Genomic DNA, 15,370 nt, shown 5'->3' with positions numbered 1-15,370 from the left:
GTGTGTGTGTGTGTGTGTGTGTGTGTGTATGTGTGTATGTGTGTGTGTGTATGTTTTACCTTGGCACTGCTGTCGGAGTGGCGTCTGGCACATGTTTGGAGCTGAGTGATCCACAACTGCTGTTCTTTGGCGTCAGAGGCTGCAAAGGGACATTGAACAAGAAGATGTTAATAAAATTACAAGACACACATGACATTCAGAAAGATCAATAAGTCCTTACATGCGTTGACAGATGTGTCAATATGCAATTATAGGGTCCTCTGTCTTTTGAGTGTCTCCACATCCAAAGATGTATTATTGTACCGAAAACAGCAGATTGTGGAACACAAAACTTGTGATCGAAGGCAATTAAAAAACTTTTTATAGTTTAATTATTGTCTGAGCAGAAGGAACGAAGCGAAAGTAGCAAATGTTGAATTTTGAGAATTTTTGTGAGATTATTAATTGCAGGTTCTTTTAAGGAGAGACAACAGCAAACATCAGTGTTTATGTGATTTAAAGAAGGTTTAACATGAGGACGAAAGGTGACGAGGACTGTGTTCGACTGAGGACGTCCTGCTGGAGGTCACCGACCTCATCTGCTGCCAAATTATTATTATTCCACTTGTCAACATGTCTACCTGACCGTTGCCCTCTTCATTCGCTCCTCCACGCTAAATGGAACATTCAGTATTCAACAAACACCACGCAACACATTTGGCCGATTTGCAAGCAGCACAGGAAGTGGATTGATTCCCTCTGCCTGCTTGCTGCCCCCCCCCCCCATTGGCACAGATTCTGTCTGTCTGAACACAAATAGCCAAAACTTGATGACGAACACGGAGAGCTGCAGAACTCCAGGTGAAGGAGAGGCTGACTGTTTGCTTGTGCTGACTCGCTCCAGATCAGAAAACGATATCCTTCTGATCCCATTTCACTGACTAGTAATGGGAGAGGTCAGTATCGGGGCAGAGGCCAATCCGGCGCATCTGGTGCATCCCTAACTAAAATATCTATTACATTAAGAATCTATTAGTTAGTTCTTTGCAGCAGGGTTTGGAGGTGTGAAACTATATACGTCCCTTTTTGCATATAAACCCATTCACTACACTGAAATGGCAGTGGGGCTCACAAACAAGCCCCCTGCATCACACTGACTCTGCATCAGACTGACTCTGCCCCCCCCCCCCCCCCCCTGCACATAATTTATTCTTGATATATCAGTGGCACTATCACCAATCTCTTAGCACCGCACATGCCCATAACTCTGGTACTGTATATATTTTGTTTCATATTGTTGTTTTATGTTGTTTTTATATTGTTGCTCTTATATTGTTGTTTCTATATTGTTGTTTTATGCGTATATGTTGTTTTTATATTGTTGTTTAATTTTCAGTGCACCAATGAACAACACCAAGGCAATTTCCTGTATGTGAAATCATACTTGGCAATAAAAAGAATTCTGAAACTGCCCAAATGTGTGCAACATTATCCTGAAGAATTTGTGAACCTCACGTGTCAGATAACCGGCTTCATTTAAAACTAACGAGTGTTCACTTCCTCTCATTATCCAGAAATGAAACGCTGCCTTGTTTGTACACATGGATCCAGAGTAGTGATCCGAGTGTTGAGTCGCATGGTAGAAGGTCCCCTCGATACACATGCTCCACCAATCACATGTCAATCTCAGCTGTCAATCAAGGCATTTCATCCTGTATTTAAAACAAACTACATAAAATAACAGAAACCATCTTTGAGCAAAAGTGTTGGAGTGTACTTTTTAGTTTGGTCCATGTCTCATTCTTTAACATGCAGGAGGCGGGCACTCTCATGTCGTCCATCTTTCTGTTTGAAACACTCTTAACCCTTTAATCTATTTGTTTTAAGTTTTATATAAAACATCAACTTCAGTCTGGTTGTCACACATTTTCATTTGGTATATTTAATTTATATGAGTTCAACTCTCTTCTTATGCGTGACTCTATAATGAGGATGGATAGTTTCATTAGCTTCTAAGAAATTGCCATCACTAAAATTTAACTTAACTATATTCTTTATGAACTACATTAAGTGTATCTCCCATGCTGAGGGGGGCTATATTTAGAAGTATGGAGAACTCAATTCTCACTTGTCAATCACCCGCACCGCAGACACCTGCCACCTCCATGAGAACACCCACAAAAGTCCTTTTTAAGTGAAGAGGCAAGTCTCGAGAAAAACGAGACGGAACTCCTTTCAAGTGCTGCATTTAGACGTTCGCCCTCCCACTGGGAGCGAGTGAACCAAACACCTGAACCATAAGATAAAACCAGTACCCTGCACTTTTCCTCTTCTTGTCATCCGAGTCAAAACGGGCCCTCGTACCCTGACAGTGAGCCGCCAGCTAAATCTGATATTTCCCTCTGTGATGTGCACAAGCTTCGCTGTGATTAAAGATAATTAGTTGTCTGTATTGAGCAGAGCAGCCTCTGCATGTGGCTATGCTAATAAGCACCTGTTGGTGATTTGGTGACGCGAAGGACATACACACCGCTCCGCCGACAGCAGGACGTGCTGTTCTCATTCAGGCAGAATTCTATGATCCTGATACTTAAAAAATAAAAAATAAAAAAAGCACAGCTGGTCGTTTTTGTCACGAGAGACCTGGAGGTGACGTTTTGCCATTTCCGATCCGTCTGATGAATGCACGGGGCTTGTGTCGGAAACCGAGAAGATTAACAATGAAATGAGAATCTGGTCCATCTGCAGGGTTTCAAATGTAAAACAACAGACACCCTCTTCCGGGTCTGTGCGTTATATTCCACCTGGAAATATCTATCCCAGAAACGATATCAGGACATTGCTGAGTAAGAGGGATCGAGCGTCCTTCATCACCACCATCATCATCTAATTACACACTTTTTAATTACAGCTTTGCGAGAGATGTGGTTATAACAATGGTGAGTGTGAGGATTGATCTGCAGTTGGATTTGATTTAAGTGCTGGGAGGTATTATGAGCAGGGCACTTATGTATTTGGTGAAAATGGTTGAAATTACAGTTTTCTCGTCAAAATGACAGAAGGTAATTTGACCTTGTGATAATTCATACTTAGGCTGTAACACTATATTATACACTAAAGGTGAATAAGTCGTAATTTCAGGTTTAACTTCAGGTTCAATTGCTTTGAATGGGCTTGAATGTCATACTTAAGCAGAATGCTATTTACCACATTGGCACGCTGGTGACACAAATAAAGTCAAGAGCCTGAAATATCCATGTAAATGAGCTTTTGCCACATATTTGTGAATTGAATCAATTTATTAGAGATACAGAGAAGTTTGATATAACCAAATTTTCTGTATATATTAAGCTACAGTTTAAGTACAGTCAAAACCACACGCATCAAAAAATCACACTTGTAGAGATGAAATAAAATCTCACTTATCAAATTGTCATATTTAGACGTGTCAGTAGGCTGATGTTGTTTTAGTGACACAAACCAGGGTTAGCTTTGTCCCACTGCCTTAGATTCTAATGCTGATCTAAGCTAATCGTCTCCTGATGCAGACTCCATATCTAATGTTCAAATGTAAGAATGGTATCGATCATCTTCATCCAAAACAGCTTTTCCAAATGTCAAACTATCCATTAAATACAGTCGAGGGACACTTAAATGTTTCTACTGGCAAAATGTGATGCTCACTTTCAGAAAGATAATAACGTGGAGGACGCAGCTGTGGAAAATCACATCAGCTGAAAATGTCAAGTCTGCAGCTCAACGGCCTCATGCTGTTGCAGAACACTGGGTTTGTATCCTAATGTCTCGGCGGGTTTATAATCATCAATCACGAGGACGTATCCAAATCAAAACACAGGACAAAAAGTAGAGTTTTCATTCTTTCTGATGCATCTTAAATCATCCCTGTTGAACACAACTCGACCCGTCCGTCGGCTGACGTCGTTTGATTAACAGCTTCACTTACAATCCGGGCATTCAGACATGATTTAAGTCCCCCTGCTCTTCACCTCCGCTCAGCAGCACAGGACACACAGGGCCCTGCAGTCTCCCTACATCCAATAATGAAATACTCCCTTTCTATTCCTTCGGCTTTAGCTAATTACACTGTGCTCCCCTTTTGGTTCGGAGCCAGAAAAACCCTCAGGCCACATTACAGCTGTGTTAGATGTCCCATGAAAGTCCCCTGACCTATTAAGTTAGCCGTTGAGATCAGTTGTTGCACAAGAGACACTGCAAGGCAACTGTGCAGGTTTGGATTCAGGTATTGGTGGTGGGTCGGGGTGGGGTTGCCCCCCCCCCCTGAGGAATTGACGTTAAATGGACTGGATATATATCGCCAAGTGGCAACCCACTGTGCCCACAGTCTTCGGCATTTGGCGCAAGCGACATCATGGTTTTTGTAAAGCCCACCTACACCGGAGACCTGCACCCATTGGATTATAATAGATGTTAATCAATCAGTATCCATGCCCCATTGCATATGGTGTTTTGTTGTCCTTTGTTTTTGTTTGACTTTAAATGGGATCATTAATTAATAAAAAATTGACATCATGCTGTATTGAAGAGGACTTGAAACTAAACTCCTAGATGACTCCCAGACCGTCTCTCATCTGGATCTGGGCCGTTGACATTCAGAGGAATCAAAGGTCTTTTACAGCGTGCATTGAAACCATATAGTCGAGGAGTGGGCTCTTTGCATCAGCTACAGATTCTCTCTGTGTCCAGTATCTTCTTACACCCGTTAGCGATAAGGAAATGTATTCAAAACCTTCTTGTGAAAAGAACCACGGAACAAAGTATGGCATTTAAAGCTTCTGTAAGATGATACGTGCTTATTAGTGAAGCCTGAAAAACTGGAAAGGGACTCTTGACTGAACCTTATAGCATCTTACCTAAAGCACCTTATATAATCTTAATCACAGGTTGCAGAGGAGGCACTTTGTCCCCCGCTGTTCAATCAAATTCAAGCTTTTATCAATAATATTGCTTTTTCGTCGCTGGCATAGTTTTGGCAGCAGCTGAACCTCAAAAAACAGATCATCTTCAAAAAGATAAATATTTTCCCCCTCAGAGACTTTCCTGATATTTGTTGAATCTCACAGAGCTGTTGGAAATGAAAACACCTCCTTCTCTGAGCTGCTCAGCCCCACAACCTCCTCTCCTCAGTGGGATCATTGTTTCCTCTTAGCTCGGTGCACATGGACCACTGCGTTACACAGGGAATATAGGCCATGTTATTCTGATATCCTCTCCCTTGAGAGGGCGAGGGGACATTCCAGCGACTCAAGTGGAGCAGCAGTGAAAAGGAGTCTCTCTTGAAGCAACGGATACAGGTCACCGAAAGCAGCGACAGGCGCTTTGTCAGGAACCAGGTCTTAAAGAAAAATTCCACTTCGGTGCAGAGGTGCTCAGAGTTTGGCCTCAGAAACAAATCTTTACTATAGTTGTGGATTGTGTCAAACAAGACATTGAGCGTTAAACACAAATAATGAGCTGCAAAGTTCGAAATGCTCCTTTAAAATCCCTAATAACAGACCACGTTGGTTTTTAATCACAATAAATGCATCGAGTTTTTATATAAAAACATGAATTAGAGCAGCTTTAGGAATAAAACAAGTTCTTTACATTACCAGCTGTTCTGCACATTCAAAAATAACACACAACCAAGAAAAGAAAATCATTCATAACTCCCAGCATGCACTCTGCTCTCCAAGTGACTCCCGACATAAAACACACACTCCACTCAGTGTTTGTGGTTTTGCCATATACGGGCAGCCTGAGGCCGGCGTGGGGTCGTACCTCTGAGCTTGTACAGCTCCCCGTTGACGGAGTTCACCACGAACATGTGCGGAGCCTCGTCACTCGTGCAGACCGAGGCGCCGATCAGGGGCAGGGACCCGCGGGGCTTCTGGCTCTTCCCCTGCTCGCTGACGAAATACTGCAGCTGTCCCGACTCTGGATCCAACACAAAGTACCTGGAGGAGACGGAGAGAGGAAAATAAGAAAGTAATGAGCCAGGGAGGGAAATATAACAAGCGGCAGTAATGTTATCATCATTTTTGTTTTATGCTCTCATTATCTTGTTTACCCGAGAAACTTAAACCTTTTTTTTTTTTTTATTTCCTGCATACGCACACTTCCCAGGATGTGGGAGGGAGAAGGACAGATGAGGAGGAGAGAGAGGAATGTGTGTGAGATGACACCGAAGGGAAGTGCTGTAAAAAAACGAAAGCCTTTAAATTTCTTACCTCTCATCCCAACGACGCCTGGGGGATATTGTTCTGTTCACACAAGATTCATAAAAAAAATAACTGTGTGCATATTAAAGTTTGCTTTAACCAACATAAAGTGTTAGTGTGGTCATCTTTGGCAGAAACGGCAGCTCCAGGCGTGGAAATTACACCCAACATTTCCCCTTTTGTGATTAATGAATCACATTCAATCACTGAGTAATTGAATCTCTGCCTCACTCATCGCTTGGATGGGAGATTTAATGCCAGCCAGACACACAACCATATGCACACACAGACACACACTTCATTTCCTGTTTCCAGAAAGGTTTCTCGATGACATTTAAGAAACAGGCCACTCCACTCGACTCTTTGTTCTGGTTCTGCAGCTCAACACAGCGGAGAGCCACTAGGACGCTTTGGCTAACCTTTGCATGTTTGTGCAAAGGAACCCGAGGTCACGGCGGTCGTCTTTGTCCACGTCTTTCCGTTTGCCCCGCCCTCATTCCTCCCCCGCCCACGAGATTCACCATTTTACCAATCGATGCTCCCCTTTCATCCCGATTAAAGAAGCTGCGGCATCGATCAGGCGTTTATCGAGCAGCTTCTTCCTTGGCCCAGATACAGATGTTGCTTCTTCCCGTCGCCACATCACGGCTGCATGTGATAATTGAAGAGACAACGAGGAGACACCTGTCCGCCCCTGAGCTGTCTCTCAGGGAATGATTTCTCCACGGATGTGTCCAAGAACAGCAACAGTTGATTTCAACCTGCCCTCATGCTGCAGACTTAGACTTGCTGCTTTTTATTCAACAAAAACTGAATCATAAAACCTACAAAAATGCTTATTGCAGGACTGTTTTAGTTTTAGGGGTGATGTGTCTAAAAACCTGGTAATTTAGTGGATTAAGATTAGAAAAAAAAGCTGTGGTATCAGAATTCTGCAAAAGTTGGATCTAGTTTCGCCATGTTAGCTTTGAGGCTATAGCCAAAGACACGTGCGTCTGTCAAGCACTCAATCATGTTGGTCCAGACTGAAACACATTAACATCTGATGGATGGACTATATTGATATTTCTGGGAGGATGAAGCCCAGTAAATGTTGCTGGATTTTTCCGCTAGCGCAGCCTTGAGTGAATTGGCCTAGCGTGTGGATTACCATGAACCTTGCTCCAGATATTTGTGTTCACCTGCAGGATAATCTCAATAACTTGGCTTTACAGTCCTATTACAGTTTTTAAATAAATCTATAGTCTATAAAATGTCAAATAACAAAAACAAAAACACTCACTAGTCCCCAGAGTCCAACGTGACATTTTGAAATTGCTTGTTTTGTCCGATTAATATTGCAAAAACCCAAATATTTTCTACGAGCAATCATATTTCAACACTAGAACATCGAACAGATGTTATAAATGAGGAAAGATGACATCAGAAATAGCTTTCAAATATGCCAGCAGTAAGAGGACAGAGCGCTTTGTGTGTGTGTGTGTGCAACCTTTTTACTGGAGGGCATTTTCCCATGAACCCTCTGGAGTTCCCTGAAGAGGAAGCAGTGAACGGTGCTGTTTGAAAATCGATCCTCGCTCACAGGCTTGCCCCCTTCTACCAGGAGAGCTGGTGATTTATGTCGACCACAGCCGACCAGGGAACAATCTGCCTGCGTCAGTCTCTATCCAGGCTTCACACACGCACACACAAACACACTGTCCTATATGTATAAAATCGTATCCCTTATTCCGTCAGCAGTTATGTTAACCCCCCTCCCCTCCAGGCACCAGTTAAACCATAACACAGACCTTCAACATGATGGATGGAGCTGGATAACAAAGCTTGGTCCTTACATTCGCTGGTGTCATACCAGTGCTGACATTCCACCGATCAGCAAGGCTGCAGACTCTGGGCTCAGGATGAACTTTTAACCTTTGGAAGCAAGAAGCTGCAGCCAAACCGGAGAATATGAAATAAAATGATGGACTGATGGAACAATGGAGTTTGGCACTGTGCTTGTTACACCACTTAGACCACGAACAGTCAATTTCACGTCAGTTCAAGTGAATTTGATTCACGGTGTCAAGGTGTCGAGTTGAGCTGAAGATGTTGTGAACTTAATTTAGTCAACATATTGTTATCTGTGTATTTGACAGTATAGATTTAAGCGTGGAGGGAGGAGACAGAGCAGGGACGACGAGGGAAGGAATCGAACCTGTGGCACTTGTGTGTGTGGGACTTAAGAATAGCCAAGTGCTAAATGAATACAGTCCATTTTACATGCACGTTAGGTTCATTGCAGATCGTTTGTCGATATATGAGAGCCCTGTGATACACTGGCTTCTCAACCAATGTCAGCTGGGACTGACTCCATCCCCCTTCCGACCCTCAGAGGATAAGCGGTACAGATGATGGATGGACGGATATAACACCACGACTGTGTACTAGAATAAGGGAGGCAGATAAGGGGATGTATAAAAGGAGAGCCTGCATGTTGGGTGAGGAAGAAGCAATATGCTTGTTTGGTTCCGTGAAAAGGAGACCACCAGAGTAATGACTCGTGTTTTTTATGTCTGAAAAACCTCAAGATTGCTTTTCTCAAACTGGGCTTACTGGGTCATGTTTTCATCATCGGCTCCTGATACATCGAGAGCATTACCACTGCAGCTCCTCGTGACTCAGGGCTGCTACTAAATATTTTCACCTTGGGCATTAATGGCATAATTTAAATGATTTGTTGTCAGGGTATGGGAAATAGAATCATTACATTTTCAGGCAAATTTCCACCATATCTGTATAAGGACATGAACACTTTCTAACTTTTTCTGGCAAGGAAAATTCGGATCTATATATAGAGGCTTTCCTGGTCCCTGGCTCACAGCTCAGAAATCACTCACCCACTCAAGAGCAGACATCTGTAACAACAGAGAGCTTTCTACTACTGAGCATTTTTTGCTGATATCATTCACATAAATCACCGACATAACGAGAATGACGCCGTAACAAAGAGCTTAGTGGAGCACATTCGCCCACGTCCACAGAAACACTGCTGCTTCCTAATGGCATTAACAAGGATTCTGCAGGAAGCCGCTCGTCAGCAGGATTTGTTGGGATGGCTCCTTGCTGTATCTGTTGGCAGTTAGTTCTTTAGAAAAATGCTCAGACGATAATCGGAGCAGTGGGAAAAGTTGTAAAGCACAGCGGTTATTGGCAGGAGATGTGGCTGATGCTTGTCCTGGAGTCAAATGTGTAGCACTGCAGTGTCACAGAGGTGATGTGAGCCATCGTTTTACTATCACACGCTAATCAAAGGAAAATATTAGAATAGGAATAGATGATTTTTAACTAATGTGGGGCTCAAAAAAGAGCCATTTTCAGGAAAACGTCTGAAAACAGCTACATTGACACGATAGTAAAAAACAAGACTTGTTTCAGTCTGACATTTTACTTTATACGTTATGGAAAAGGGAGACATTTTCAAAAGTTAACATCATCATTTTGAGCTGCAGTTAAAAGTTTGTTTGACGGGTGATTCCTGACCTGAGAAACAGCAGATGATAAATAGATCAATCCTTGTTCTGGAGCTTTTAACCATTCTGCACTTTGAGATTGAGCATGTACAGACAAACACAATCTGCCAATGAAGACATGTGATCAAAAGCTTCAGAACAAATGAGGAGGTGAATGTTGACTTGAGATGGTTTGTCAACTTCTATCACACCTGTTGTTTTGAAGCTACCAGCATAAGAAAATAAATCATGAATCTAAATCATCCTTCTCCTCCTCTTCCTCCTCTTCCTCCTCCTCCTCTTCCTCCTCCTCCTCCTCCTCCTCCTCCTCGGAGACAAACAGCAAAGCCACATTAACTCAACTCACAGCTTTGATCAGAGAAGGCGCAGCGGTGCAGCTTTCCACCGAGCACATCTGCAAAGAGATGATTCATCCCTCACAATCCTTAACTCCCCACTCCACCGGCCACCTACGACCATATAAATGCAGAATAAACCCGTGTAGCATTACTTACAGCCTCATTTTCTACAACGTGATATCTAAAGAGGAGACTGAGAGAGAGCTCTGCACGATTTCTGTGATCTGCGTGTAAATGTTGGACAAATGATGCACACACAATCCTCAGGAAAACCAGATGACAACCTGAATTAAAAGCTGAACACAGAAGAATATCTCCCACATTTGTTTGATCAGTTTGAAAATAAATCTGGTCTTTTAGCTACAGCCCGAACGATTGAAAATGGTCCAATATGACTTTCACAGTCATATTGTATCAAGGTTTATGTTTGTTGATATGTTCCAATATGATACGTTTTATCTTACAGAGAAACAGTGCAGAAAAGTTTGGTTTAATGTTGTATTTCTGTTACTTACAATCCATCCATTATCTACTGTATATCCAGCGCTTATCCTTTATGTGCGTAGGAGCTAATCAAAGCAGACATTGGGCATGAAGCGTGGTACAGCCGGGACACGTCGCCATCTTATCGCAGGGCCAACATCCCAGAGTACCCAGAGAAAATCCACATACGCTGAGAACATGAATGTTGCACGTTGATTTAAGGGAATCCCGAGAGACAGATTAAAAATAGAACAGTCCGGTGCACCAGTGATTAGGTCACATTCCACAAAACCCAAACATACACGGTTTGACTTCTGGCTGCAGAAGCTATATTACACTTCATACCCGACTCTGACCCAGCCCAACAGAACCAATTCATTATTACCTTTTGTGGGTCAAGCTCCAAAAAATGCTGAATCCTACGTTTCCTCCAAAGCCATTCAAAAGCAGCTTTGTAGAGCAGCCTGTCTGCATCCTGACTGCACAGGAAACACCACATCTCCAGTTTGTAATGCAGCCGTTCCGTTTCAATTGACTTAATACGTCTTTATACATCTGTTTTGACAGGCTGAGTCTGAATGTGTGCAAATGTACGTGTGTGCGTTTGAGTGTATAGAGAAAAAACTGATACCTTTTCACATTTCTCCGACACACACACACACACAAACCCGGCACCTAGCAGCAGTTCACATTGACACATGGCCACCCACACAGTGGCAGAATTAGCTCCACTCGGGTCCGCGGCCCACCACGACACCACCACCAGCCAAACACACACCGCGACTCCCTCCACCGAGAACATGACTGTTATTCCTCCGGCACCGAGTTCCACCAGTCGCAGTCTCTCCTGCTTCAAACGATTCTATGATTGAAAGCTTCTATAAGAACCAAAGCCATTTATCCCATGTGACAGAAAAAGAATCTGAACTGAAGTTTGTCCTTAAAGGTATTACGCACACACATACACACACACACACACACACACAAAGGAAATCAAATATCTAGAATATTTCAAGCTGCTGATTAGAATCTAGAGGACACCTCTGCTTTTGCAAATCACAGCCCCTTTCACTGAGTGACATAATGGCTTCATTCAACATAATAATAGCACCACCCCAGGATTCATTTAAATTCACATACTGAATTAACTCATCTTCATTTCAGATTCACATGAACAACACGGGTATTGGATGTGTGGAGCAGCGGCATTCAACCAGATATGAAGCTTTTTCCTTCTTTCTAAAGACTAAACTAAGAAATTTAATTTCATAAAATTTGCATTCAAATGACACGATGATTGTCCCGTCTTTGTGCGCCGCTCTTTGAGAGATCAAAACTGCTTCCTGATGAGATAAGAGGAGCTTTGGTGATAATAATTAATCTTCACGGGCGACCTAGGAGGTACAAGTCATCATAGTTCTAACGAGGAGCAGTACTGAAGAAAATCAGGGGTTTGTGAAAACCTCGGATCTGGTAGCATTTCCAGCTTCGGGGCTACATGTTCAGGATCCTTCAGTCGATGCTCACAATCTGTGTGTGCACAGTGGAGCTCCGGGCCGAGGCTAAGTATCTGGTCAATGAACTGAAAGGAATCTCCGCTTGAAAGCGAGACCTTTGCCTTCTGGCTCTGTGACACTGGAACAGAGCAAGGCACCATCTCAAAGGAAATAACCTAACCCTGCAGAAAACCGCCTGCACAGCACGTCTGTTTAAATACATACTGTGTGTGTGTGTGTATGTCTGAGTGTGATTCTGTTCAAGCAACTGACGACAAATCCCACATGAACAACGCAGTCACAATTTTCTTTTGATCAACGCCACCTCGCTGTTCCCCCTTTGAAAAGAACATGTGTTTATTTTTTTTCCCAGGTATCTCAGGGGGTGCAGATCGAGATCCAGGTCACTGCATCATCTGTCTGTCAGTTTAATAGAAGAGCAGGGAGCAGCCGTTCGTTTTCTCCACCTCCACCTCCCTATATATCCCCACTCCTCTCACACTCACACTGGCTTCCAGCCCGAAATCATGTACAGCCTCTGCTTCCGTCTCCTTTCCCGCTTCACTGCTACAGAGAAGCAGCACACATCAGCTATTTTTGTGTGCATACGGGTAAAAAGAAGAAGAAACTCCATTCACAAAATTATAAAGCTGCAGAGCCGAAATCCTGCATTATTCATCAAATGTACAGGTGCTCAGCAGTGCACAGGAAATCTGCAAGAAAAGATTTTTTCCATTACAATGAAAACCTAAACAGCAACCAGATGTTTTATGTGTTGCTCAGAGCAACAAGTGGAGGTTGCAGTGATGTTTTCAGATTAAAAGCATTCTCACAGCTTCTCATAAAAAATTGGGTTTCCGGCGTGGGAGTTAATCAGGGAGCGAACCCATAAATGCTACATGACGTTCAGTCGCACGGTAAAGCACCGAGATATTCTGTTTCCCACGTGCAACGGAATATCACACAACCACAGGTAAGATCCTAAGAAACTAGACTTATAAGACTAATAAGAACCTGCAGCAGGAAGCCCACAGTACAGAGTGAACGCCCCATACACTTTACTGTTACTACACTGTTATGTACACCTGTACAATCCAATGCCACAACCCTTGAATAAGTCCTTTCTTATGCAGTTGGTCAATTAATCAATTAGCCTCACACACACACACACACACACTGACATTCAGCCGCTACTGTCACTTATCCTCAGGAGTTAAAGAGCCACATCAAGCTTTATGCCTATAAATATCAGGCTAATTAATGTATGATCTATTCATTACATTATTATTTTTTTGTTTATTTACGATGAAACAAGATATCTAAAGATTTTCTGACATGTCACAGACCAAATGGTAAAGCAATTAATTGAAAAAGGAACCAGGAGATTAATCAATGATGAAAATATTAATTTGTTCAGCTCTACTTATAACAATTACTTTTAGCTGACAAGGAATCATATTTATTTTGAATAAATATAGAATATGAACATCCCTTAAAGTGACCATCATGTGTATTTATGTAGTTAAAACAAACTGAAGTTGAAAACAGTGTGACGATGTGAGTCGGCAGCTCCTCTGTTCTCCCGACTCACTGCTTCTCTGTCCATCTCACAACTTCACTCCTCTGATTCCCTCTCCCTGCTCTTAGCGAGTGGTTTTCAGCCACAGCGGGCGCCTGTCTTCAGAGAAAAGGCTCTAAAAACTCCCACTGGGCTTTTACCTGCTCAGCCCCAAACTGCAGACACACACTGAGGGATACGCTGGCAGAAAGGAGTCGCTAGAAAGCAAACACAGACTCAAGAGAGGGTCAGTGTTGGACTTACACTCATCAGGTGGCCGGAAACACGACTGCACATGAATGGTGGTGTTTCTCAACAGCTGCTGCACGACTGACTGTATTTAAGTATTTCTGCCATAAGGGGAAATGTCAGTGACTACTTTTAAATGGGCAGCAATATTCCTGCTTTTGACATTAATCCGAATAAGACACAAGTTGTTAAACGAATATTGCTTATAATATACATGCTTTCATGAGTGCACTCAATATCTTTATGGGATTGAGGAGTGTGTTCATATATCCTGTCTCTAATAAAACATACTTGAGGCAACTCATTATTAGAAAAAAATAAAAACTAGAACTGCAACTGGTCTATAAATTGTCTAAATAGTGAAAATTGCTGTTTACAACTTTCCAAACAGATATTCCTCTATCAAAATTATTGATGCCAAAGAAAACCAGCGAGTATTTAGTCAAAAATCATTGATATCTAACTAGATTTTAGTCAAAGAATGACTTGAGTAAATTATGAATGAATGAAACACCTGCTGATCCAGGTCTGAATGTAACACAGCCTGTGTGATTCAATGCAAGAATCTCTGTAAATACTTAGTTCATTATTCAATTTGCAAAAGCAGAGTTGAACGTTATATTCTCAAAAAGCATCTCACCATCATTGAGTACATTAAAGTTTGAAATACTGTAAATACTTAATATATGAAGGTATTAGTGATAATGGTCAGTCACCATCAGGCCTGTGTGTGGGGGGGTGTTTGGATCTGAACCCCACAACCTCCCACCTCCCTCCCTTCTTCCCCCCCTCACAGTGACGTGGTGGTAAAAGTGCAACGTGGACGAAGCCAAAACCACATGAAGCCGACACCTCCTCACACCTCCTCCCTCCACCTGAACTCCATCCGTGCTCCTCTTACCTGTTCTGCCAGCCCTGGATCAGGTTGGTGTATTTGCTCAGCACTCCTTCCAGCTGCCTCCTCCTCTGCTGCACATTCATGCTGTTCCCCAGCATCGCTTCCCGGCTGCCTCCTGCTCCGGCCGGGCCGCCCAGGGAGCCGGAACCGGAGCCAGAGCCGGAGCTGGAGCCGGGGCTGTGCGTCCCGGTCCGGCCGCCGGGCTTCCTCGCAGAGCTCCCCCGCTCCGTGGAGGGAGAGTTTGTTTTGTTGGTCCCGTGATGCGGACTGCAGAGAGACTTCTCCATCCTGGCGACGGGACGGCGAACAGCAGCAGGAGGAGGAGGAGGAGGAGGAAGGAGGAAGGAGGAGGAAGAGGAGAAGGAGGAGGAGGAGGAGGAGGATGGACCAGAAGCAGCAGAGAAGCCTTCAGAACATAAGTGTGGAACCAGGCGGCGGAGTGTCTGCTCAACTACAGCGGAGGAGGAGGAGGGCGAGCTGTGACCGCGCTGCTCCGGTGGTGTGACCGTCCCTCGGTGCGGGAGGAGGCGGACATGTTCCTCCTGGTGTCCCGCTCGCTCGCTCCTCTGCAGTGAGTGTGCGTGTGCGTGCGCGTGTGTGTGTGTGACAGTCCGGTTC

The 15,370-nt window shown here is 43.5% G+C and overlaps 1 protein-coding gene across 2 annotated transcripts in view; it reads right to left on the bottom strand.

Moving 5' to 3' along the window:
• The window catches only part of LOC133972595 (oxysterol-binding protein-related protein 10), a 47,966-nt gene extending 32,596 nt beyond the window's left edge, over positions 1 to 15,370 (bottom strand). Inside the window, exons 1-3 of one of the 2 annotated variants that reach the window (XM_062410133.1) lie at positions 14,756 to 15,370; positions 5,779 to 5,954; positions 60 to 139 (exon numbers count right to left, since the gene is read on the bottom strand). In XM_062410133.1, coding sequence (XP_062266117.1) covers positions 60 to 139; positions 5,779 to 5,954; positions 14,756 to 15,039 — 540 coding nt within the window. In that variant the 5' untranslated portion in view covers positions 15,040 to 15,370. The remainder of the gene's footprint in view (positions 1 to 59; positions 140 to 5,778; positions 5,955 to 14,755) is intronic. The other variant, XM_062410132.1, reaches the window with a different exon arrangement.

Source organism: Platichthys flesus, chromosome 17 (genome assembly GCF_949316205.1).
Source record: "Platichthys flesus chromosome 17, fPlaFle2.1, whole genome shotgun sequence".
In the NCBI taxonomy this organism is placed as follows: domain Eukaryota; kingdom Metazoa; phylum Chordata; class Actinopteri; order Pleuronectiformes; family Pleuronectidae; genus Platichthys; species Platichthys flesus.
This window is presented reverse-complemented; position numbering and strand designations above follow the sequence as displayed.